Source organism: Grammomys surdaster, unplaced genomic scaffold, assembly GCF_004785775.1.
Source record: "Grammomys surdaster isolate TR1022 unplaced genomic scaffold, NIH_TR_1.0 200, whole genome shotgun sequence".
NCBI lineage: Eukaryota > Metazoa > Chordata > Mammalia > Rodentia > Muridae > Grammomys > Grammomys surdaster.
Window position 1 is genome coordinate 1,979,558 of NW_021604645.1, and position 25,668 is coordinate 2,005,225.

The window sequence follows — 25,668 nt, forward strand, 5'->3', positions numbered from 1 at the left end:
ATACATAGCTCCACCTCAGATATGTTCCAGTGTTCCTTTCAATTCCAGATTCTATGATTTGACTTGTCTATTGCAGTGGTTAGACAGCAACACACTCCATATCAGAAGCAATAGCATTCCACTGCCTGGTCAGAAATGGCTGATAATTCACACTCTCAGATACTGTGTTACTGAGTGATTGCAAAGATAATGGTTATCTACCATTCTATCATGTATCCCTAGTCCATGTATTGCTTACCCAAATACACATCCTCAATTACACCTTGATGTGTGCTGACCTTCCTCTGGAGGACATCACCCAGCCTCTGTTACAAGAAAATGTTCCTGTGATCATTTTCTCTCTTCCTGTCTTTATTTCTTCAAGGCCTTAGCCCCTGAGGAAGTAAGATTCAACTTACACTCCTGTTTTGAAGGAACAACCTTCTTAATCAGCCATGCAAATATTAGATAGGGTTCCTGGGTCCAGAGCAGGAAGTGACTTTTTTCCACCTTGACACACTTAGGTTTCTTACACACAAGGTACACACAAAGAAAACCCAATAACCTTGCAAAGAGGAAGGATTAGCCTAAATATGCCCTATTGCAGAGTAGGCAGTGACATCAGAATTTACAGTGGTTATAGGACTTGTCTACACTGACAGGCCTGCCATATCCTTGTTATTTGATCTTCCACCCTGAAAGTAGACAAAACAGTTATTGTTGCCTCTGTCTACCAGAAGATGAAGTGGTGATTCGTGGTGACATGCCTAATTTTGCAGAGTTCATTTGAGACTGAGCTGAAATTCAAACCTGGTTGTTTGGACCCATAGTCTAGGATGCCACTGTCTTAACTATCCTGCCCACATATATGCTTCTAACAGTTCCCTTGGTGACTTGAGATGAAAAAAAAAAAGCCAAGGTTAACAACAGTTCAGTCTAACTGAATAACTACTTCTGTGAATCTTTTTACTGTTTACAAAGTTGCATGGTAAATACACAGGAAAATTGAATCTCCTTTCCTTCACAATGTGTTCAAGCTGCTTCTTTTATCTTTCCCAAATGTGAGCACTATGTACATATCTCTGTAGTATCTTACCTAGGCAAAGACCCTATGCCTCACACACCTTACTCTGAATAGACACTGCTGGACACCAGAATGTCACAGCTTCCATCCTTGTGGAACACAAAAATCCCCTAGGGTCTCAGACAACTTAACAAAAGCCCTTAGATAGAAGCCTATCTATAGCAGGGATTCAGGCTAAGTCTATGATACTTACTAGAAATGTTGTCCTGTGTGTGCTCACACACTCATGTACACACACACACACACACACACACACACACACACACACACAGAGGCATACACAAGCACATACAATCTGTATCTATTCTCCATGGTAAAATCACTGTGAACTGTATTTTCATTTTCTGAACCTGGAATGTCCACTATAGGTACTGCCAAGTCTAAGTCCAATTTTCCCCATTCCTCCACATCCTACTGATGCAAAAACATGCTCTGAAGCTTGTATCAGGGAAGCAAGTACCTAATGCATTTGTGGGTTAGTCAATATTCAAGTTGTCTCCAGCAGAATGAGGGGTTCCAGATAACCTGACCAGAATCAAGGCCTGAAGATCAGGGAAAGGAGAGAGGACAAGAAAGTGAAGGAATAGGAAGCCACATGGTCACATCCATCCTGTGTACATTTTCCAAGAATCTGGGAGACACCACATGTACTGCCAGAATTCTTTAGCAGTGAAGCAGTATGTTCAGTATAGCAGAGAAAGAGTTAATACAATGAAATGCTAAGAAATTAAAACAGAAAATAAGTGCCAAAACACAACTTATTTAAGCTACTGGAAACCCAAAGCCTCAAAGTTGAATTCCTGTGCCTGCATCTTCGATGCTAAAGTTTTTGAAACTCACCCATGTCTTTGGCACTCTGACTCCAATTGTAGCCTGCTGGCTAGTCTGTTTTGCGGCTGACTTTGTTCAGCTGGAAGGATCCTGGTCTCTCCAGTCTCCTTCTTCTGTCCTTTACTTTTTCTCTCTGAGTATCTTTGTCCTCTTCTCCTGCAATGAAAAGGGCTTTCTGATTGACAGCCAACCCCCTTAAAGAGACAGGCTCGCTTTCCTCCTCCTCTCCTCCTCCCCTTCTCCTCCCCTTGTTCCCACCTCCTTTGGGATACTCCCTTCTTTAAGGGCTCCATCTTCTCTTTCTGCCTTTTCATTTTCAATTGTTTTTTTTTCTTGCTTGCTCTTTTTTCTCCCTAAAGCTTCTCTAGAATTTCATTTCACTACAAATAAATCAGGAAATGTGAGTTGAGGGTAGAAATTAAATGGAGAGGTCCTTGAATCCTCCCAAATGATCCTTGGGTCCATGTAAATGTGTCATACCTCAGTCTGACCATGTGAACTTATGTCAAATAGTAGCCCTGATGATGAGGGGGTCTGGATCAAATCCCTAATTGCTGTACTACCAAATATACCCCACCCAACTCCCACTGCTAGTTTCCCTTGACCATGGTACCTTTCCTTCCCTCTGTAAGCAAAAACAGAACAAAAAACAAAACTAAACAAAAACATTCTTTCTCTTCCTGGCATTGGAAACACAATAGGGAAGAAAAAAACTGTCATTTAAAATAATTTCTTCAAAATTCTTCTTTATAAGAATGAAGATAAAACAAGCTGCTGATTCTATGAACAGACTGTGCATGACCAGGCTCAAGAAAGGCAGAAGTATAATGACAGTATAGTTCAGATAACAGAAATACAAAGGAGAGGGCAAGACCTGTGCCAAAATCACAAGGGAAAAAAAAAGGCCAGAGTGGAACATGTAGGTGATTTCTAAGGAAAATGAAGTCTGAGACAAGACATTATCACAAACTGGGAATGAGCTAGTCAAAACTCTTCCCAAGAAATATAGTGTTCTCATCAGAAAGTGAGGATGAGGCTAAGAGAGAAGGAAGGGGTGTTTGGGAGGAGAGCAGTCAGAGTCGAGAGGAAAAAGAAAATACAGTCCTTGTCTCAGAGAAAATTCTATGAACAAAATATTGTCAAGCAGTAAAAATACGGGAATCATTCATGAAACATCTATACTGGTAAGAGTAATTTCTGAAGTATGTGAAGGGACCTTAGTGCCAAATACAAAAGGTGATGTTAGCTAGGGAATATTTTCTAGTACTTTCTAGAACAGGTGAACCTTAAGGAACACCTGTGTGGGTTGTTTGTCTATCTTCTCTCTCACCTCAGAAGCCTCACACACTCATAACCCTCTTGATTTAGAAGCAAGAATCTACTCCTGAATGACTCTTAAGGAAAATTGTTGGTCTATAAGGAGAGTGGAGTCTATCATTTCTTTACTCCTAAAAAATTACGTCTATTCTCCTGAACTTGTCCTGTGGTTTTTGTCTTGAGATAAAAGACAACAGAAGAGGGAAACTGAGTAGGACCTACAATTCTGGAGTCCGGAGTTGCAGAATGTATGAGGCTGGTTCTAAAACCAATCTTTAGCTCTTATACATGTTGAAAGGTAAGGGATCCTTGTACCTGCCTCTTGAGGAACAGTATGGTAGTAGCTTCCCAGGGCATACCAGACTAAGACCATGACTGACTGTTGAGGATCTTAACACCCATATCTTCCTAGGTCTGCCCTCTAGACACAGACTCTGTCTGTCATGGAAGTACAGCTGTAGGATCTTCTTTATGTTGATGGCCCTGGAGGAGAGGGATGACAGCAAAAAGAACTGACACTAAACTTTGGGAATTCTGATGTGGGGAATCAAGTAGCCAATAGCCAAAGCAGATCTATGTATAGGGGAAATCGCCCCAGTTGAGTCCTCAGATGCATCTCACACATTCTCAGTAGCATCTCTGGAACTGTTTACACTACTCAGAAGAAAATAATTCCCCAGTAAACTCACAGACACCAACTTATCTAGCATATTCTCCTAAGGCTTCTCTGCCCCTTTCCATGATCTCCACTGTCTTAGTCTTTATTTGATTTCTGTTCCTTTCTCTTGTCCCTCCCTCTCTACCTCCTTCCCTTTCTCTGTCCTCACTGTTGGGGCAGATCTTTCTGTTTCTGCTTTGCTCTTCTGCCAATGGCTAGGAAAGGTGCTCAGCCAGGTGATCATGTTATACTTTCTTCCCCTGTCCCCTAAGGTTCCCAGTTCCCTCAGATCTAGTGTGTTACAATTGCTCTGTCCATCTGACATGACAGTCTGTCTGCACACTCCAGCCGCATCCTTCTTCTAAGCCCTTGTTACAGTCCTTAGAGGACTTCTGTCCAGTCTTCAAGAAGCTCCCTGACCCCATAAACCCAATCCACTCTACCTGAGTCTATGATTCTGCTTTCCTTGGGTCTGTTAAAGCTGAACAAAATAGTCTCCATTCTGGCTGGGCTTCTGCAATGACTAAAAATTCCTCCAGAGGGCACCAAGAGCCTTCATGGTTGCAGTCTGCTGCCTGCTTTGGGAGCCTGTGAGGAAGAACAAAGCAGGATTGTAGTACACCAGTAAACGGTGCGCTTCATGCAGTTCTAGTAGTACCACCAGAAAATGTGGGCCCCCTTGATCATAGCTTAGTTTAGGTATATACCTGTCTTCAATTAACTACAAAACATCTGGATAGTACCTCCATGCTCTCCTCTATCATACCAGCTTCTGGAAGGCCAGAAAGCAAGCAAGTTTTCTTTGCTCCACTGAGCTAGGACATTTACAAGTCCAGTGACTTTCTTCCTGAAAACTAGGTAAGCAAATAAGTGCCTAATCTGGTGGTTCACCTCTCCATGCCCACGTAGAAGAGAGAAAAGGAAACAGAGAAGGCACAGTATGAGGGAGTTCCTGGGCTCACCTCGCGGTATTTTAGCATCTAGAGCTGACGCTTTTCTTGTTCTATCCAAGACCATGTCATCACAGGCTGGGTTTTACAAATTTTCACAGTCCTGGCACAGAATACTGGCAGAGTGGCAGACGATGTATCAAGTGCTGTGTATTTGCAGATAGAACTTTCCACACCCAACTTTATGCCGATTGGCTTGAGCATGCCTTTCTGGCCAAGAGAACTGAGGACTGAGGGCCAGAGATCTCACATTCTCTGGTAATGCACGGTGTGTGTTGTGGGGAGTAAGGGTGTTGTTCTTCTGGTAATTCAAGGAGCAATTCAAGGATGGACAGGGGTGACTTGTAAATTGTGTACTTATAAGGGAGATATGCTAATGGCTTGGGATAGAGTAAGAAAGTAGCTTAGAAGATAAAATATTCTGATAAATAAACTCAGAACAAGTATACCTAAGAAGTGCCAAATATACAGTAGGAAGAAACCAGGTGTCCACGTAACACAGAATTCTGAAAAGTTGGCTGGCTTTGCTAGGGTAGCTCTCATAGAGAGAGTGCAGATGTATGAGGTCTAACAACAGAAATAAAATTATTTCCCTGGTTGTCAATAGTCACCTAACTCTATGGATCATATTTATTTTTATCATTTGAGTAATGGGGTACAGAGAAGCCACCTAATAGGCAAAAGACAAAGGTACCTTTAGAAAATACCTCTGTCCAGATTCATTGCTTGGAACTTGCTGGGACAATTGTTCTGCTCTGAAAGAATGTTTGAATACAGAGCCTCTTTCCTGAACAAGAATAGCCAGGGGGAGGATGGGCGAGCTTCTCTGGCTGCTATGACCCAACTTTCTAACCCTTCATACTCCTTTAAGCAAAGTATAAAGTGAATGTTTGGAATGTAGTGGGTTTTATATATCTTGATGGATTTGAAATAAGTGAGATTCAGAAGAGACAATATGACAGAAAAGACTGCTGGTGTGCTTCTTAGGTGTGACCATAATATCAGGACTGACTTTGTCTGTGTATTATTAAAGATTCAACTCAGAGCCTCAGTATTCTATGCCTATACTACTAAGTTGCATTCCTGGCTGCAGAAATGCTTTTTAAAGAATCTTTATTTTAGAAGTCTTTATAGTCAAATGTCAAAATCCTTGAGCTTTGCTCACTCCAGAAAAATGTAATAACAAGATTCAATGAAATAACAACAGCCAAAGTTTGATAATTATTACAACTGCATGAGAACATGGAGGTTTGTTCTATTATTTTCTCTACTCTATGTATGATTAAAATATGAAGTCAGAAAAAAAAAGAAGAGTCATCACAGTTAAAATTCAGACTAAGCCAGAAACAAAAAGAAAAACCTTCCCAAAGGGGATGTCTATTTCTGGAAGGGTACACCTAGCCTGGTAAAAAGTGGCTGCTTCTGGAGAAAGGAGTAGAAATTTGGAGATTAAGGGATGCTTTTTTACTCTATACTCTTTAGCACAGCTGTAGTTGGTAATTATATGTATTTCTTGCCTACCTTATTAAACTTTTCATCTGAAAACTTCTTCAATACAGCAGCCCACCGGCCAATAAAGTCTCTTCCACTGATTTCAGGCAGTCCTCAGTACAGTGGTTAGGCTGGCCCCCACTGTCCCACTGTGGTGACATTCTCCCTGCCCACAACTATATCCTTATATACAGCTGATGAGAATGCTATTGTGGCTGAGAACCCCCTGGAAACTCTCTTAGGGCACAGCTGGTTGGGGAAGGAATGGCTGCCCTAGCTCTGCTTCTTGTGGGAGAAAACATGCACTCATGCTATCCAAAAGGCCTTTCACCCAGGAGGTAGCCTGACAGAGGCACAATGCCTTTCTGCCTCTCTACAGGGTCCACCAACACTGTGGGCTGCATCTGTCCCTTGAGGGATCAGGCTAGCAGTTGCCTAGACCTTTTCTTGATCCCACAGCCCTGGGCAGTCTTTACAGAGATCAATTTACCTACCCCTCCAGGTACAACAACAGCAATAATCGAATTTTCTGGGCCTTTCAGAGAGACAAAGGCAAGTATATGGCTGCAGAGCCAGTTGAAGGGTCAGTCTGAGCGGTGTGACATTGCAACTTAAAGTTGAGGAGCTACAGAACAGATTGTCTAACCTTGAAGCTAAGATCCCTTTCCTGGGAAACTAGGCCAACAGATAGAATGAAGAAGCAGGGGAAGCCTCAATCCTCCCTGCTGAGAGCTAAATGCCTCGGGTAAGTACATGTCAAGTTGCTGAAGCTTAGGGCAAGTAGGCCCCACAGAGAGCCCTTGCTTTCTCCCTCTCATGCCCCAGCTAAGCTCTGTCTAAGCAGCCAATATGCCTAAGTGACATCCTATAAGCTGGCACAGGCAAAAGACAAAAAGAACTCCTCTGTCTCTAGGTAGGATGCGGGGTTGGGGGCTTCTGCTGTGTTGGGCTCTTTCATTTTCTAACGACTCCTACTCAAAGAACTTCACTCTTGCTGGGTTTTCTCTGTGAAACCAGGAGCCATATGAGGGGCCCTGGGCCCTGAAACTGAAGTTACCTCATGGCACTGCCAAATTGATGGCCACCTCTGAATCAGGAGGTGCTAATATATCCTTTACCCTGGCCTAACTTTTGAGGTTGCGTGAACCCTGACCATCAAGGGAAAATGCTTTCTTTTAAAAAGTGCAATTGTGAAAAACTGCAAAGTCAAAGAAGTGTGCCCCTCAGGGGACCCTCCAGAGAGGGCCATCTATGCTCCCTCAGTTAGCCTTCACAATCCTTAAGAATTTAGAAAGCATTGCAATCTCTTCCACACACTGAATCTAGCAGTTTTTGGACGGATTTCAGGAGTACCAAGGGCAGTAGGTCCCTGCAGCATCTCTTGCATGTGTGAAGCTGAGCTATCAGAAAGAAGAAAACCCTCACCAGGATGTACTTTTACTGTGTCTACCATCATGGCCTGGCCCTACAAAGTCCATTCATTCAGTGCACTACTTAAAATAACTCCATAAGATCTTGGCCTTAAAAAGAGCCACCAGACTTAAGCCTAAACAACCCTATGTTAGGTTTAAGAGCTGTTCAACTGTCCTCAAATTTCCATAAAAATGACAGCAGAGAGATGGCAGTGTGACTGGATCTTTCCCAGAAAGCTGCAATTGGAGAAACTGACTTTTCTTGTTTTCCTAGTAGTCATCCTCTCTCCATGATAACTAAACAAAAAGAAAGGCCTTTGAATGGTAGCATTCAAGATTTTGGCTAGATTTATCAAGTAGCCTTCCACTTGATCAGGGATCTATATGAGCATAGAGTACAGTGATTTAAAACCTAGATTCTGGAGCTGAAGTTGGAGCAGTGATCCACGGCTTGTCAACCACAGCAAAGCCCTTGGTTCAGTAGCTATCACTAAAAACAAAGACCCCAGCAACCTTCCTTCAAAATATCCATAGATTTGGATAGTCAGCTCTATGACACTAGGCAATGACTAAGCTTCTTAGTCTTTGCTTTTTTTGTTCCTAAAAAGATATAATAATACTGGTGACCTCATATGGTTACTAACTTGAGATTTCACAATTGATCTTCTTTCTATTGTTATATATTTTTGTTCATTTGTTTCAAGACAGGGTTTCTCTGTATCCTGGCTGTTCTAGGACTCACCCTATGGACCAGGCTGGACTCGAACTCACAGAGATCTGTCAGCCTCTGCCTCCTGAGTGCTGGAATTAAAGTCGTGCAGCCTTCCCCCACATCTTGCACTTCTATTATTATTATAGGGCACAGGACCCATCAGGACTTATACAAGTTAATGAGCATGAAATTCTTACTACACTGCCTATGCTAAGGTAGAAAAACAATAGTAATAATAACCAGGTGAGGGACTGACACTCTGGAAATGCTTGATAAACAAGCAGAGGCTGAACTTTAGAGGTCTCTGGCACCAACACCTTTCAGATCTAGGACTTCTAGATATCCCCCAAACTTGCTTATCTTTAAAACAGTAATTAGGATATGTGCTTGGTAAAAATACTTCAATGTCTTGGGTTTCACTTAGCAGTTTAAGAATTCATTTGTTGTTTTCCAAAGTCTCCAGATCTTCTAAGTTTAAACCAGTTACCAGCCGCCAATGTGCCAGCAAGAAAAGTATTTCCCAAGATGTAGGTCTTTCAGTGTGATAACTGGGTACATCCTAAGGAACCTCAGAAAGGTTGGTTAGGCTCCACAACTGATGGAAACTACCCAATCTCTGCACTTGAAGCAGTTGTCTCAAAAGTTGCCATCCATAGCAGGTTACAAGGCTCCCTGTGCTAAGGCCATTGTATGGGACATTCCCAAAGTCCTCATTCCTCTTCTCTCTGAAACACTTTGTCCAGACAAAGCAGGGTTGTCAGATGAAATGCACAATGCACAATTGAATTTGTATTCCAGATAAATTGAATTACTGTTTAATATGTGTGTCCTAAATGCTGGATGGAGCATGCTCACGTGTTTTAAAAACCCATTATTTATCCAAAAGTCATGTGTAACTGAGTATCTTTTGATTTGTTAACCTGGCAATTCTACATGTCAGAGCAGTCAGCTGGCAATGGCAAGCCAAGCTGGCTTCTGTGGAAGGTGCCCGGAGAGTTGCTAAGGAAACTGCCAACAAAAATATACAGTTCCCTGTAGACAGATGTTCTGTTCTGAATTTCCTCGCCAGTTCCTTTACCAGATGGGCCTGCCCTTGGCTCCCTTAGTCTTACTCTCATCTAGGGAAGCCCATCCAGGGTAAGAGAGATTGAGATGGGCCCTGAGACAGGCTGTACAATGTTAGGGGCTTTGTGGTCAACCAAGTTGGGTTCCTAACCTGCTCTGGCTTAGGCCATAGCACAGCAAGTGGCGATTATTGTTAATACTTAGATTCCCACATTCCTCCAATTTCTCTTTTCTCTCCCCTTCTTGGCTTGCACCTGGCAAGTTTCAAGAAATGGGATGGTTTCTCACTGTAGCACTTGTCAAGAGGGCACTTAAGGCTTCATCTGGAAAGGCTATTAGAAACACTCAAACGGAGATCCAGAAACAACTGACACAGAGGAGCACACCTGTGCTGCTGAATACTTCAACAGAAGTAAGCACAGGGGCACCCTGTCCTTTCAAATTCAAATAAAGCTAGCCCAAGATCCCACCATTACCCTTGTCAGGAAAATTTAATGTCTTCTTTCAAAATTTCTCTGAAATCTTCAGGGCTCAGAATACTATGTGGTTCAGAACTGGGGCTTCTAATAAACTTCAGATTTCACAGTTCATCTTCTATTATTATTATTATTAATTATTATTATTATTATTATTATTATTATTATTATTATCTGATGACAAGAACCATCAGGAACATTGTTCTTCCCTGATTTATAATTTTTAAAAATCCATTCAAATGAAGGCTTTTGTAACTGATATATTGAAAGGATTTACAGAAATGGAGGAGACATATAACAATATAAACAATTAAAAACTGATTACTGATGTTCCATTTTCACTTGAAACCTCTCTGTAAATGCCAATGTCTATCTACAGATTCATTCTTGCTCCTCCCTCATGTCTCTCGTTGGGTTTTTCTCTGGTTCACCACAAATCCATGTTCACTTCTTGATGGATAATATCTTAGCTCCATATTGTACTATAGTCTACTCCTTTTCATCAGATTCCTCCTCCTATTACTTTGAGGCAGTCTCTCCTTTTCTAGGGAGTTGTCCTTGAACTTGAGATCTTTCGTTCTGTCTCAGTTCCCCAAGTACTGCAATCACAGACACGCCCTACAATATCCTGGGAAAGAAATTCCTTAAGCAAAAGTTTGATGTGAACTGAACAAATAATCATGTTTCTATTATACCACTCTGGTATAAACAACTAATATTGATTTTCCAACATATGAGGCAGAAACTGAAGCTTTCTCAAGTAGTCCAAGGAGGCCTAGAATTCAACCCTAGTTCTTTCAAGTCTAGTATTCTGTCCATTACCCATGGAAGTTGCTGCAGGAAAAGTATTTCAGAAAATACTAAATTATGTATTAAAGGCAACTATAGAGAAAATATATACCAGTGGTGGTAGGTGGAGAAATACTCCCAGGGAGGTGGGTCTTTGTGAGGAAAAAAAAGTCTGCCTGCTGTGGGCTATAGCCACTTTCTCTGGCCATCTTCAAGAGCCAGCGCTGCAAAACTGAACAGCAAAACGCACCACTACAGAGTCACTACATTGCAGTACTACTGAGCTGTTTCATGTAGATGCTATTTTAAATATGGTCTACTGATTTTTGTATTGTTTGCAAACAAATTTTGTTTCAAGGTCTCACAGTAGTCTAAGGTGGACGTTTTACCTATGTATAATTGACAGAAGAAATATGAGCATCAGAGAACTCAAGTGATATCGCCCATCTAGTGAGGGGGTCACAGAAGCCTGATTCCTGGCTGTCTGGTTTCACATGCACATGCTGTCAATGAACATCAGTCAAAGATCATACACCTGGAGTTGATGAAGCCAGGTTTGTTGTTCTCTGCAGGAAAGGAAAACACCTTACTCTCATCCACTGTACATTTCCCCTCAAGTAGCAAGTAACAAATTCAACAGTATCAAACACAAATGACTTTTGGCTGGGAGGCATTGTTAGAAATGGAGGCTGATCAGCATTCACTGAAACTATCTCTACCTTAGACCCAGATTATTATTTGGTGATCAAAAGGTTTCATGTTTAGAGTTTAAGAACACTGAGGCAGACAGTCCTTTTATTAGAGACTGATTTGAAGAGATACTAACACCACAGACAGACAGAAGCAAGGCAGTGACTCTGAGAAGAGATCAGCCTGAATAGCTGAGTAGGAGTCTCTTCTTACCCTTTTCACTGGAAGAGGAGTATGAAGGAAATTGAAAATTTTACTCTTTCAACCTGAAATTGGCCACTGTTGGGGTAATCAGTAAGTGCTCAGTTATTAAAGAATATTAAGTGCTCAGTAAACATCTTTCGTGGTCTAGCATTCTGTCCATTACCTTGCCAGCATGCCATACCTTCCCCACCATTATGGATTCTAGCCATCTGTAACCATAAGCCAAAATCAACTCTCTCTTCTTTAAGTTGCTTTTGGTCATGGTATTGTATCACAGCAACAGAAACATAACTAATACACCTTCCTGAGTGCAGAATAATAAAATCATTAAAGTATTTTCTATGACTAAGTTATCTTTGGGTTTTCTAATATGGCCATTTAGGTGACACATTGATTAAACATTTTAATTTATTAAAGAATGAGTAAAAATATAATTAGGTTTATCTAAGCTTCTCTTTGAATTAAGTTTAGCCATCAAAAGACAAAATCTATCATATTTAGTATGGCAGTATCAAAATAATCCGACAAATTAAAAGTAGAATTCATCAACCAGATATAAGTATGCAAACAGAAGCATATTTCAGTGACTCCATACTTCTCAAAAACTTTATTTATATTTAAACACAAAGACTGTAAAATATCTGTGTGCCAAAATCTGTTTCTTGGGATTTTAGATTGTAAACCTCTGCTTCATTTCTGTTTACAGAGTTTCTGTATAGGTGCTAAGGGTATTTATTTGATGGGAATGGTTAGAAGTTATTACATATTTCAGGATTTCAATAGATGTAGGAAACAAGACATAGCTATTGTCTAAGAGCCGTAATAGCAACAGCAGGGCATGTAAAATCTTCAACTGGCTGAGTTCTAGCTGGCCCCTTAACTACTGGGTCTTTGTGCTGTGTAACTCACTGCTATTGACTCTCATCACTCCCTCTTCAGCTTCTTGCCAGACCTACGAAACATCATCAGTGTTTCTTCCACACTTGCTGGTGTGCTCTAAATATAAATGTGCTTCTTCCCAGTAGTCACTGCTATTAGCCTGTGCAGATCTTCAGAGAGACTTCAGACTGATTTACAGGAACTGGGTAACTCTACTAAAATTTTAAGTAACTGAGGTAGGCAGTGCACTTATATTTTAAGTACAAAGCTGTGGGCTCCATCACAAGCACCGTAAGTCCATTAACTTAGAGGGATATAAAATGGACCCATTCAACTTGTCACAGATGATGCTTTTGCTCCCAATACAATCTATGTATTTCTTTAAATTTGGGCATCAGACACACAATATTCTACTTTATCTTGTATGCTTTGAATACTTTTTAGAGATTATTAGATATTTTTAGAAATTCAAACCTCCAGAGGATAGTGTTTCTCAAAAAAATAAGTAAAAAAGAAAACAAAAAAAGCCCTTTTTAAAGTTGTTGTTTGAAACGGGTTCTCACTACATAGTTCTGGAATATAGTACGGACTGGAATTCTGTAGACCAAGCTAGTACATAGAGGTGTGTCTGCCTCTGCTTCGCAAGTGCTGGGATTAAAGGCATGTATAACTATACCTGGATATCTTTTTTAAATATTACCCCCCAAGTACCCAATTACCTCCAAAATAAGGCACACATGGGATTCTTTATAGAACTCCCAACAGGGAAGCTTGATTGCTTCTTCATGTCCACTAAACAAGTTGTGAATCTCACAGTAAGAATACAACTAACAGAAATGATTACTTCTGATCCTTAAATAACATTTACTCATAAGTTAACATTCTACTCTAAGAGCACAATAAACTATTCTAAATTCAGAATTTATGGTTTTTATGAGCAGTCAAATTGTCCTCATGAACATGGATTTCCTCTTTACTACTCAATGGAATTTTATGCTGTAACAAATAATTCTTGCTATGCCTATAAGCTAAGAGGTAAATAAAATAATTGAAACTTAGGTTCCCCAAACCACTAATCATTTCAGTTCTAAAAAAATGCTAGTAATTAACTAAACACTGGTGGTGCTGCATATCCATTGTCTTCTGAGAGGTCTCAACAGCTCATCCTGCAACATAAGGAACTGATTTAGACGAATATTCTTGGTACAGGCTATGTTCTCTCTGCAAAATCTTGATAGTATCGAAGGATTCAGGTCCTGCAGTCTATGTTTGTCTTTGGAAATAAGTAAGTAAGAAATAAACAAACAAACAAACAAACAAACAGTTCCTAAAGCTAGAACCTGTCTTGGTCCTATCAGTTCACTCTTGCAGTCCCCTGCTAAACAAAGTCATAGTATGTCAACATCAGTTGAGGACATTCTGTGACCATGAAAGATCAAGACTATGGTGTAATGAGATCTGAACACAGACAAAATATGACCAATATTTAAACCACAGACATGACTGAACTTGCCAGTATGCTCGCTAAGATGAACTGCTGCTCCTTTGTTTTTGCTTTCATAGTTCTCCTTACAGCAGAACATTACTAAGATGCCTTATTAAAGACATGCCTGCATCCTCAGTGGATTCCTTCAGCTCATTAGCCTGCCAGCCTATAGGAATCAATAATTCCAGGTTCAATAAGAAACCCTGTTTCAAAAGTTAAGGTCTGGGGAATAGGCTCAGTAGGTAAAGTGCTTTCTGTGCAAACATTAAGACCTGCTTGGATCCTCAGCACCCAAGGAAAAGCCAGAAGTGGTAACACATGCATGTAACCCCAGCACTAGGGAACAAACAAATGTATAAAATGAGTTGCGACCTAGAAAGACATCCAGCACCAACCACTGACCTCCATATAAATATGCACACACATGTACATTCATGCATACACACACAAACATAAATTACAGACATACACAGGTGGAAGGAGGGAGAAGGTAGGGAGGTAGAAGAGGGGGACATGCTTTGAGACCCTGCTTCCTGAAAGCATCCAACATTAAGTAAAGCCCTGTTTCCATAGGTCCTCCTCAAAATCACATTAAGACAAATCCTATATGACATCCATAACACTATCTTACTAAGGTATAATCTAATTCTCCCTTGTTGCAATGAATAACATGTATATTACTCCACTTTTATTGTTCCCATTTTACAGATGATAAACATGAGACCCCATATTTAAATAACTTCTTCAAATTATTCATCAAATAAACTAAGAAATCCAATAATTCAGGTTTGGCTCTTTGCACTAGGTTACATTGCCCTTAAAAGAGTACATTCTATTGATATTAGGAAATTCTATTATGTTCCTAGCATTTTCTCAAAAATATTCTATTTTCTGATGAGGTACATCTTAAACTCATTATACACTCTATGATTGGCCTTGCCAAGGGCTTGAAAGATGGTTTGGTGGTTAAGAGTACACACTGCTCTTCCCGAGGACTCAAGTTCAGGTTCCAGAACTCATATGAGGCAGCTCACAATTTCCTGGTGACTCCTACTCCAGATAATTTGACACACTCTCCTGTCTTCTGTGGGCAACTGCACTGGTTCCACAGGCACCCACAAACATTTTGAAATTAAATAAGAAATATTTTAAAAAGTCTATTCCTTAGCAGTTTTAAATGCTCAAATTAGCCTTGATCACAGTAGGAGGTCATTAAATTGTGCCTATATGTACATCCCAGATATGTAACCTATCTAGGTATTCATATGCAGAAAATGTGGTACATATACACCATGGAATTTTATTCAGTAGTGAAGAAAAATGAAATTAAGACATCTAAAGGAAAATGTAGGGTGCTGGAGAACATAGTACATGAAATAAGGTATAAAAACACAAATGTATATTTTCTTCATATGGAGAATTAAGGTTTAAATATATGATACTTATATAATCTGTATTTTAAAAGTAACTTCCTCCACCCCTTCCAAGTATGTGTGTGTGTGTGTGTGTGTGTGTACACATATATTCAGGACATATAAATAGAAAGGGAATTATAAGAGGAGAAAAAACCCTAAATGTTGGAAGAGGTAAAGCAAGAAAGGATAATGGAATGTATATGACATTAAAGTATAAGGGCAGGACCTTGTGAGTGGAAGATCAGCCATGAGGGACAGTAGGTAGATAAAATATAGAGATAGTTATTAGGGAGAAGCCATAAGGAAACCTATTTTTATATGCTAAGCACAACATATAAAAGGGGAACGTGGTGTGGGTGGATATCCACATTCATGTGTATGCATGTTATGAATTCTGATGCATGCTGATGTGCTATCTGATATCTTCTGGGGTTTTACCTGGCTTATAAAATTATTGTGTCCATATCTGCCCAGTATAAAAACAAGAAAAGCTCTCTTTTTTTCCAAGTCTCTTGAAGGCTGGTGCCGATAGAGGTTAGGAGCTCTGCAGGCCATAGTGAGGCAGCTGCTAGCTCAGCACAGGCCTTTCCAGGGAGACTGAAGGGAGGGGCCAGAGCTACCACTGCAGAATGTCTATTAAGTGCTGATGGAGGAGAATTACAGCTAGTCTAGCAACAAGGATGGAGTGAATCCTCACTGCTGTCAGCCTCCTGTCTACTTTGGAATACACACAAGAAGTACAGGTTAGGAAGAAGGGAAAGACATGACTTCTGCTCTAAGGAGCTTATCTTAGACTCCCCCTAATTGGCAAAACTTTCTCTTCTCTCCTTCTCAACTAGGAACAAGTGTTAAAATGCTGAAAGAAGCTCTCTTGCTGAGAGGGAGGACGGATGTATTGGTTGGTGCAGGCATGACACCCAGCCATGGGCTTCCTATTTAGGTATGTGTCAAGATTCATTGACCTAGGATAATGACTGTACACAAAATCTTCCATGATTAGAAAAGAACATGGGGAGGAAAAAAACAAGTTGATTCAGCAGAGTCTTAGGGACAGCAATCTGAAATGCACATTAGGAAAGTGGGGGGTGGGTTGCCTTGGGCTGCATTTATTTCAAAATACCTTATTTGGACCCTTCTTTAGTTTAGATTGGCTTGGTTAGCAGCTGGAACTGAAGCTGCCTCCATCTCACTGTGAGGCAAAGGTGTTATGAGAAAGTCTATGGTCCAGAGTCTTCAGAGGGAGGCATTAGGGACCAACCTATTTCAGACACAAGGGATCCTTCTCAGGTGAAACAGTGCTATTGGGGAATCCCTAAGACCATATTCAGGACCTTCCTATGAAGGCATTGTGGTTGTAGGGTCAGGGTTTGCACTAGGTAGATCTCACCTGGAGAGAGGTTATAAGAATAGAGGATCTTCTCCTCACAAGACTATAGACTACTACAGTTCCTTGGTATGGCTCTTTTATTAAGCAATCAGAGAGCACCGTAGACATAGGAGAAGCATGGGATAGGTAGGATGATCTACATGTTGATGAAATCTCACCCTCCAGACTTCCAGACTGCAGTCATGGAGTTTAGAGAGTGGAGGGCTAACTTTGTCCATCTGGACTACTACACTATTGTTTATCTCATAGCCGCTACATACAGCTACAAGTCTGGTTTCTGTTCCTCCAGTGGAATGCTCCAATCTCAGCAAAGACACAACTCTTCATTGCCCTTCTCCAGCAGCCCAGACTATGTAGTTTGTATTAATATTTTATTTACTATTCATAATACATGTTTTGATCCAACAGCCCCCAGTTTTACCCCCTTTAATTCCTCTCCTATCTATTTTACCACTTTTCCCTACTAATTTCAGACACTAAAAACTATCCACTGAGCTCATGTAGTACTGTCTGTATGTGTGAGTGTGGGACCATCTACTGGAGCATGGGTAACCTCAGGGCTCATATTTCTGAAGACAGATGACTCTTCTTCAGTGGACATCCATTTGTCAATAGCTTCTCAGCTATGGGTGAGGGCCTCATGAGACTCTCCTCCATCACTATTGGGACTTTGGATGGCTTGATCTTGTGAAGGTGGTCTGCATTTTTTTAAAAAAGGAACCTTGGTTGGACATGCTGACACATGCCTTTAAATCCCAACACTGGGGAGGCAGAGAACGGTAGATCTCTGTGAGTTTAAGGCCAGCCTGGTCTACACAGAGAGTTCCAGTATAGCCGAAGTTACATAATGAGATCCTGTCTTAGGGCTGGAGAAATGGCTTAGCACTGGCTGCTCTTCCAGATGGATCTGGGTTCAATTCCCAGCACTCACATGGCAGCTCAAAGCTGTCTATAACTCTAGTTCCAGGGAATCTGACACCCTTACACTGACATGCATGCAGGTAAAAAAAAGTGCATATAAATTAAAAATAAATTATATTTAAAAAGGAATCTTTCTTCACTTTCCCTCCAAATAGAAGATCATGAATAGGGAAGAATTTATCAATTAAAAAACCAATGAAAATATTCCCTCAAAGAACTGATAAATTTTATTAGAGCCCCTCACTGGAGAGAGAAGAGTTTCCCAAAGTGTGTTTCAGAGAATTACAATTCCACAGAATAGTGAAAAGCTGGAATCCCTTGCAAAGAGAGGTTGGTTTATTTTCAAAATGTGAGCATAAGTGCTTTAATTCTGCCTAGCCCAACGAAATTAAGAGTAGGTATTTGTCCTGGTTACTTTTAACTGTCAACTTGACAAAGCCTAGAGTCACACCTGAGAAGGTAGTCTCAAAAACTTTTCCAGATCAGACTGGCTTGTGGGCATGGTTGTAAGGGTTTGTCTTCATTGTCAATTGCTATGGAAGGGCTCAGCCCACTGTAGGGCAAAGGAACTTTACTGTATCCCCACACACCAAAAAGGTAACAATATAGACAGTAAGCAACTGAAAAGAACTCTTAAAAATTGTGATAAGGATGCTGAAGTATAGCTCTCCATAATTGATGGCTTCTAGAGGGCACTCAATTTTTTTAAGTGGCTGGCCACTGGGAGTTTGACCATGCTTCAGTGAGTATATGGGCAATACAAATTGAACTTGTTTTTATTTTTTTCTTCTTTTTCTTGGGAGTGTTTCTGAGGGGGAGTAGATCTGAGATGGCTGGGAAGTGAGTCTGATTAGGGGGCATGGTGTGAAATCCCCAAATAAGCAATAAAAGTAGTATATGGAGGGGGGAGGCTAACTAAGGTGGATGTGATGCTCAATGATACTAAGGTCTTATAAAAATAAAGTTTCTGTAGTTCCTTCCCAACCCTGATAACAAAGTGATTGGCCTGGCACACACTTATCCCAATTACTGCCTTCCCAGCTTCCTCCTGGTCAGTGTCTTTTAAGCAGTATCTTTCTTTACCTCATCCTTAGGAACTAGTCAATGCTCAATGTTCCATCATCCTTCTGTTTCAATCAGTACAAAAGCCGGTCTCCTTAGAAGGCTCTGTGGAGTAAATGTTGTCTCTCTTCTAGCCTTAGACTCTTGGCTCCGTATCCACTGGAGTCCTCTGACATGACTCCCATGGTTGGAATAGGCCAAAACTTGATCCCTTTCATGCTCAATCTTCAAATTCATGCTATCTCACTGCTCAGGAGTCAGCTGTGGATGGTTTAAGTGTCAGCCAACATGATGCCATTGACAGTGCTGAAAAGGCATTGCCAAGCAGCCTGCAAAGAACAGAACTTACAACTACTGCAGGCACAAAGCTCGAGGGAGAGTGGTTACTGCAAAGACAATTCTGGTAGCAAGGGAATCATTGATCAAGGCTGATACATGGCACTGTGGACAACAGTACAAAAGGCAGAATTCATACTCACCTACCTATTCCTACAGAGAACAGAATAAATGTTTACATTTTTTCTTTTAAGAAATTTTATTTAAGTTTTATGCTTTAAAAGGTAGTTATTAAGTGATTCCCATCCTCCATTCTCTCCTCTCCAAGTCCTCCCCATCTCCCTACCAGCCTTCTCTCTCAGCTTCCTGTGATTTTTTTTTAAAAACCCCACTGAGTCCACATAGTGTTGCCAGTATGTGGATGGGTAATTGGCCATCTGTGGAAGCATGACATTTGTTGTGGTGCTGGGGATCAAAGCTAAGGTGTCTTAATACTAGGCAAGTGCTGCATCATTGCATTTTAACTACAGCCCTAAAAAAGTTTTGTGTAACTTAGCTCTAGTCTCCAACATCTCCCCCCCATACACACACACACAGAGCCCAGCTATTTTTAATTCTCTGTTTCTCAAAGTTGGCCTGGATCTCTCATCTGTTTTTTCCTCTTCTCTCCATACTGGAGTTAGCATTGATTTGAGGCTACTGCCTTCCCTTCAGCTTCAGGCTGGAAAATCTCCCGAGGTTTACCTCTGTGTGAAGTACACTGATACATGGTGTTGTACAGCTTGCTCGTATACCTCCCCCTATTTTGTTCCTGCAAGTCTTACAGACCCTTCCATAACTGAGATTATTATGTGTTCTGTGAAGGGAAGTCACTCAAACAATGACAGCATTGGAGCTGTTCCAGAAAGCACTTCTTAAGAGATCCACACAGGGTTGACCACACTGGGTTGCAGCTGAGGTTCTTGATCCTCAGACAGAAACCTTTAAGAGTTGTCATGGCCCTTCACCTGAGCAGGAATCTGTCTGATGAAACTCCCTGATCTTGGAAGTTGGGAACAAATTCTCCTGAGTCTCACCCATAGAAGGTAGACTCAAATTATTTAAATCCATGGAAAGCTACATAAGGAAGATATTGTTATCATCTCCCAATTTAAAGGCAGAGGTAATTGAAGCAGTAAAAGATTACATAGCCAGGATGACATAAAACATGTTTTTACTCAAATATTCTGCCTCTAAACCCTAATGACTAGGCACATCACCTGACTAGAATGCCCCTCCTGTGCCCTCTACCTTCTGAGTTAGTCTTACTCTTCTTTGTTCAGTAACTTATCCCATTTCCTGGATGTACCATCCATTTCAGAGGAAGTGCTAGAAATTACCCTGGTAAGGTTCTAGAACAGTGTGGCCTTAGGGGCACAGAGAGGCCCCTATTAGGATTGTGAGAAGGAACAGGAAAGAAAAGAAAGGAAGGAAGCAAAATCAAATATCCAGAGAAGGAAGCAGTTCACAAGATAACTGGAAAGAAGCCAGGAACCTCATCTCACCTCAGGCCAGCAGTGGCTGACCCCACTTTCCCCACATACAAGTACATGCACATTATCACATGCATATGCTGCTGTGCTCAATTATTCCAGCAGAAGAGCTACCAGAGAAGAGATTGCTTGTTAGCAGAGGAGCTTGGCAGATGTGCCCTCCAGCTCTGCTTTTGAAAGAAGTGTTGGGGGCTGGGTGACCTGCAGAACTCCTGGGGCTCAGAGAACATCTCCTATGAGGAGAGATGCTGAGAAAACCATCAGCTGCTCTCAGTCAAGACACTATGGGGATAACTTTGTAGGAAGCCTGGTGCATTTCTATCAGGGTACCCTAAGTCAGGCTCAATAGGCATAAGGAGAAAAAGTCCTAATCTTTCTTGACTTCTCTTATCCTGCTTATTCTCCATCAGCTCTGCACCCTTTCATTCCTCTGTGTAAAAGTTCGCACTTTAGTGATCCCCAGTTCTTGAAGAATAAGACACCTTAACAATAAACCATTCCCATGTTTCTCTTTCAGTGGCTCACCATTTTGTGTTTGGAATCTGTATATCACATACTATTAAACACCTTTACAACTGATAGTCTTTTTGAAGCTCTTACTTTCATAGGCACATTGTTTAAGTGGTTTAGTTTCCTCATCTGATAAATGAAAATGATACTGTTCTAGCACCTAAAAGCTTTTGAGAAGGTGATGAGAGACAATTCTAAAGGCCCCGGTGAAGTACACAGGATGCTATAATGTGCCAGGAGACTGGCTTGTTTTGCCATCAATTAGTAAGCTTTTTATCTGCCTGATAAGATAGTTCCCTTCTTGAGGCCAGAGTACAGATTTGCCATAGAATCATGTTGTATAATATAAAGATTATAAAGATTATAAAGATTAGCCTATGATCATAGCATTTTAGGATATACACGACTGTCATGTGTCTAGTTTACAATGCAAGCCTTAGACTAAGCCTTTCCCATCTCCCTAAGAACAGCATCAGGTGACATCAAATGAAGACAATGACACTCATTTTTATTTAAGGTGTATATCTATTTAGTGCAATTTATTTTTTTAGTGCAACTTATATTTATTAGCAAATCCTACTAGCATGTGCCACCACAACCAACACAATTTATATTTATTTAGTGCAATTGCATTAAGATATAAAATTGAGCCAAGGCACTGATTAATAACAAGGAGGTGAGTAAGGGTAATTACTAAGATCAAGACCCATAGGAGAGGGTAATAAGAGGGACAATAACAAGTGCTGGACCTGTTTAGTCTTGTTTTGTTCATTCCAAACCATGACACTCAGTCATGATGAGCATACCAAAGAAAAGTTGAATGGGACCAAGTCCTTCCAGCATCAGATAGCCTGTTCAAAACAAGTGAAATGATCAGAGTGCCACAGAATTGGATGGTGCCCTTGAAGCCACTTTCTTCCCTTTAAGCTAAGGCCTGGAAACCTACAATGATTCATTAAACACCATAGAAACAGTGAAGGGCAATGGCATCACTGAAACGCAGACAGCCAGATCTGAGACCAGTGTTTATTTTACTCCCTCTTTCCTCTCCAAAGAAATTACTCTTATTCCATATTCCTAGGCAACTTTGGCTTTACTATAATTCCAAAGTTTGAGGGGACAAAGACTGTTTCTCCTTATTTTATGGCAGAGGACTTGAGGCCCAGTGAGAATTGTGGCATGGCCAGGATTGTTAAGTTAATGCTCCTAACATGTTAATGCTAACAATGCCCTGTGGCTAATGGTAATGTAGCTGGAGTACGAAAAATCTAGGTCTGAATCACAGCTCCATGTGAGACCCGGAGGGGATGCTTACCACATGACCAAGCAGCTCAAATTTCCTAACTATAACCCAGGAGAAGCTTGACCTCTTAGAGCCATGGTGAGCATCAAGTGAAATAGATGTAAAGTTCCTACCATGGTTATAGACACATGGTAGCTACTCTACTCCATAATACACAGGGCATTTCTTTCACTCTGCTCTTTCCTATCCAAGAGGAATCCAAGGGGAGGAGGAGGAAGAGGAGAAATTGATAACAAAAGCTGATCTGTAAACTTGCAACACACCCTGGCAGTGTTCCCTTATCATCTGGTGCTAGTCCCATTCCCCCATCCCTTAATCTACCAAGGACATTGGACAAAAGAGTATCCAAAGTGGACTGGCACTCCCTGTGCCATTTGTGTTCCTGGGCAGACAGCCTACAAAATATTTACAATTTTTTAAAAACTCAGCAAATCCCAATCATCTGACCTTGGAGGCAAAGACAGATGAAAAGACAACAGATGTAGAGCCAGGAGGACTGAGGGCCCTCAAGCTTAGGAGTTGGGGGAGGATGTGGAGAGAAAAACAAAGGCAAGGAGACACATGTATGTAAATATGGATGCTTACCACACGACCAAGTCTGTCTTCCTGCAGAAAGACAGGTGACTACCTTGCCATGTAGTAGGGCATTTCTCTTAATATAACTAAAAATCAAGGTCGGTGTCAAGTCCTTAAACTGGTTCAGTGAGAATCCTAACCAGAGCACTTGACTCAAAAGAAATAAAAAGAAAAATGAGAAGCAATTGTTCTTTCTAGAAGCCTTTGCCTTTTATGCCCCCATGTATATTGTTCCTTTCTGGTCTATACTGTTTTCCAAATTTGCAGGAAATTGGCTTAGTTCTGTCTTGGAACCATTACAACAAAGTGCTATTCCCCAGATATAAAACAGACCAGGGCCAGACTGTAAATATGCACTACTATCTGGTTACCTCCTTTGTCATGAATCAGGGGCTCATGGATTAGTCTGCTTAAACTATATCCTTGGAATGCGGGTTCTTCCTATCATTTCTCTTTTTTGCCAATAAGTCCCTAAGGGCTTCTATCCACAGAACCACTTTTGGGTCAGCTGGACTTGCCTAAACTGATAAAGACTGAAGCAATTGAATTAGTCCTTCTTGAGACCCTTCAGTTTGGGGACATTTTCTGTGTCCCTATATAAAGAAGGTCATTCTCTTAATGATGTGTCAAGTTTATTGACTATGAGGCTATTGGTACGTGTGAGCACATGCGCACTCGTGCACACACACATATCCATTCATTCATCCCAAGAAAATCTCCAGGTAGATATAGCACTGGCTCTTTTAGGAGGGCAGATAAAGTTTCCCCCTTCTCTAGAGCAACTGATGCTGTTGTCACTGAAAGAAAATTGTCAAATAGACAGCCTACTGGTTAGGCTTCTTGACTCAAGTTCTCAGTACAAAGATGGAGAGATTTGGAACATGAGAAGCCAAAGCTCACATTCTAATGAGACACATACAGGATGTAGAGGGTTCTTAAAGGTCTTTTAGCTAAAGCACCTTGTTTCATTTCAGGTGCTCTTCAACAGAGACACTTCCCCTAGAGAGATCAACTGAATCCAAGAATATATCCAGATATACAGGTTCTTTAGCCTGAATGTGTCCTCCCCAAACACATGTGTTAGAAATTTTATTGTCTAGGAAAAAAATGTTTGGAAGTGGCATTCATGAGTGGATAAATACCACTATAAAAAGATTGTTAGGGTGAACTCAGTATTTCTTGCTCTTCTGCTTTCTTCCATGGGAAGAACTAATAGTCTTCTTTTATGGAGAATGCAGCAGCAAGGTGACACCTGAGAGCTGAAGACTGAACCCAGTTGCACCTGAACTTGAAGTTCCTAGTTTGAAAACTGAGAAATTTTTCTGTTCCCCCCCACAGGCTATGGTAACCTGTAACAGCAGCACAAAATATACTAAGGTGTTTGGCTTCATGGCCTGCCTCTAGTACTCTCTGTTCACTATCACTTGCTACTGTAAGGACACAGAGGTGCAGGAGAAGACAGCAAACACTTGCTGAGCAAAAGTTTGTAACCAGATACTGTTTTGAATATTTTTCTATACTATATCTTATCTCTTCTTTTCCTTCCTTCCTCCTTTCTGCATGATTGCAATTATTAAAACTCAGGTAGAATCACACTATCATTATTAGTTCATTGATAGCCCATTTCATTTGATTTTATTTCTAGTTATTCTTCAATTGCGTTTATTTCCCTCTTTATCATTGTTCCTATTTATACTGACTTTTGTGGGGGATACTGTTGTCTATCTGGATTACATAAATAGTATTATTCAGTGTATCTCTTACTGTTTGTTTCAGTAATATAATTATTATTGAGCTAATTCTACTGATATCTATGGATTTAATGTGTTTGTTTGAATGATGGCATAGCACACCATGTTGAATTTTACTTATCTATTCTCTTGTTTGTGGATATTTAGGTTGATCCCAATCTACCTTATTACAACACTACAAAAATCATTTTCATGCAAGCCATTTAGTATAATCTGAATTTAATTCTTAGTTTGTATAACCAGAAATAGAATTAATCTGTCACAGGTTAGATAAAAATTCAAATTCCCCACAAAACTTTCAAATTTCACTCCAAAATGTTTGCATGCATTTGCATAATCCTTAGAGATATGTGAGTATCTCAATTCCTGTATTATGTGGCCAACATTATATTATTCTTTTAAAATATTTCTACAGTCTGATGTATATGAAATAACATCTTGTAGCTACTTTAATTTGTCTCTCCCTGCTTGGGAGAGGGAATGGCTTCTGTTTATTTGGACTTCTCCCTTTTTAAGTTGTTTGTACATTTGTTGCTTTCTTTATCCATTTTCCTATTTCTTGCCCATTTTATTTTCTCAGTGGAACAGAGATCTTTACTTTTAATGGACTACAGTAAAAAAATTCATCCCCTTTTCCTTACTAGGTAGTGCCTTCTACACTTTAGGAAAACCTCTAAACCTTAACAAAGTAAAGAAATCCACATACATCTTCTAGTATTAATTGTACAATTTTGCCTTTCATGTTAAAGTCTTCATTATTTCTAGTGTGTATCTTACATCTAGCAAGTGATAAGCACTTAGCCTTATTTTAACTATGTAATAAACACAAATTTCCCATATCACACATTATATGTAGCATAGGCCTTCCCTGTGTCTCTCATACCATAAGTAGTAAGTTAAGACACATTCCCT

General features: G+C 40.5%; 1 protein-coding gene across 1 annotated transcript in view; it reads right to left on the reverse strand.

Moving 5' to 3' along the window:
- Plp1 (proteolipid protein 1) overlaps positions 1 to 25,668 on the reverse strand; it is a 59,480-nt gene that overhangs the window by 10,702 nt on the left and 23,110 nt on the right. The window contains exons 3-4 of the mRNA XM_028770321.1: positions 4,313 to 4,457; positions 1,904 to 2,050 (exon numbers count right to left, since the gene is read on the reverse strand). Of these exons, the coding sequence (XP_028626154.1) occupies positions 1,904 to 1,907 (4 nt within the window). The 5' untranslated portion in view covers positions 1,908 to 2,050; positions 4,313 to 4,457. The remainder of the gene's footprint in view (positions 1 to 1,903; positions 2,051 to 4,312; positions 4,458 to 25,668) is intronic.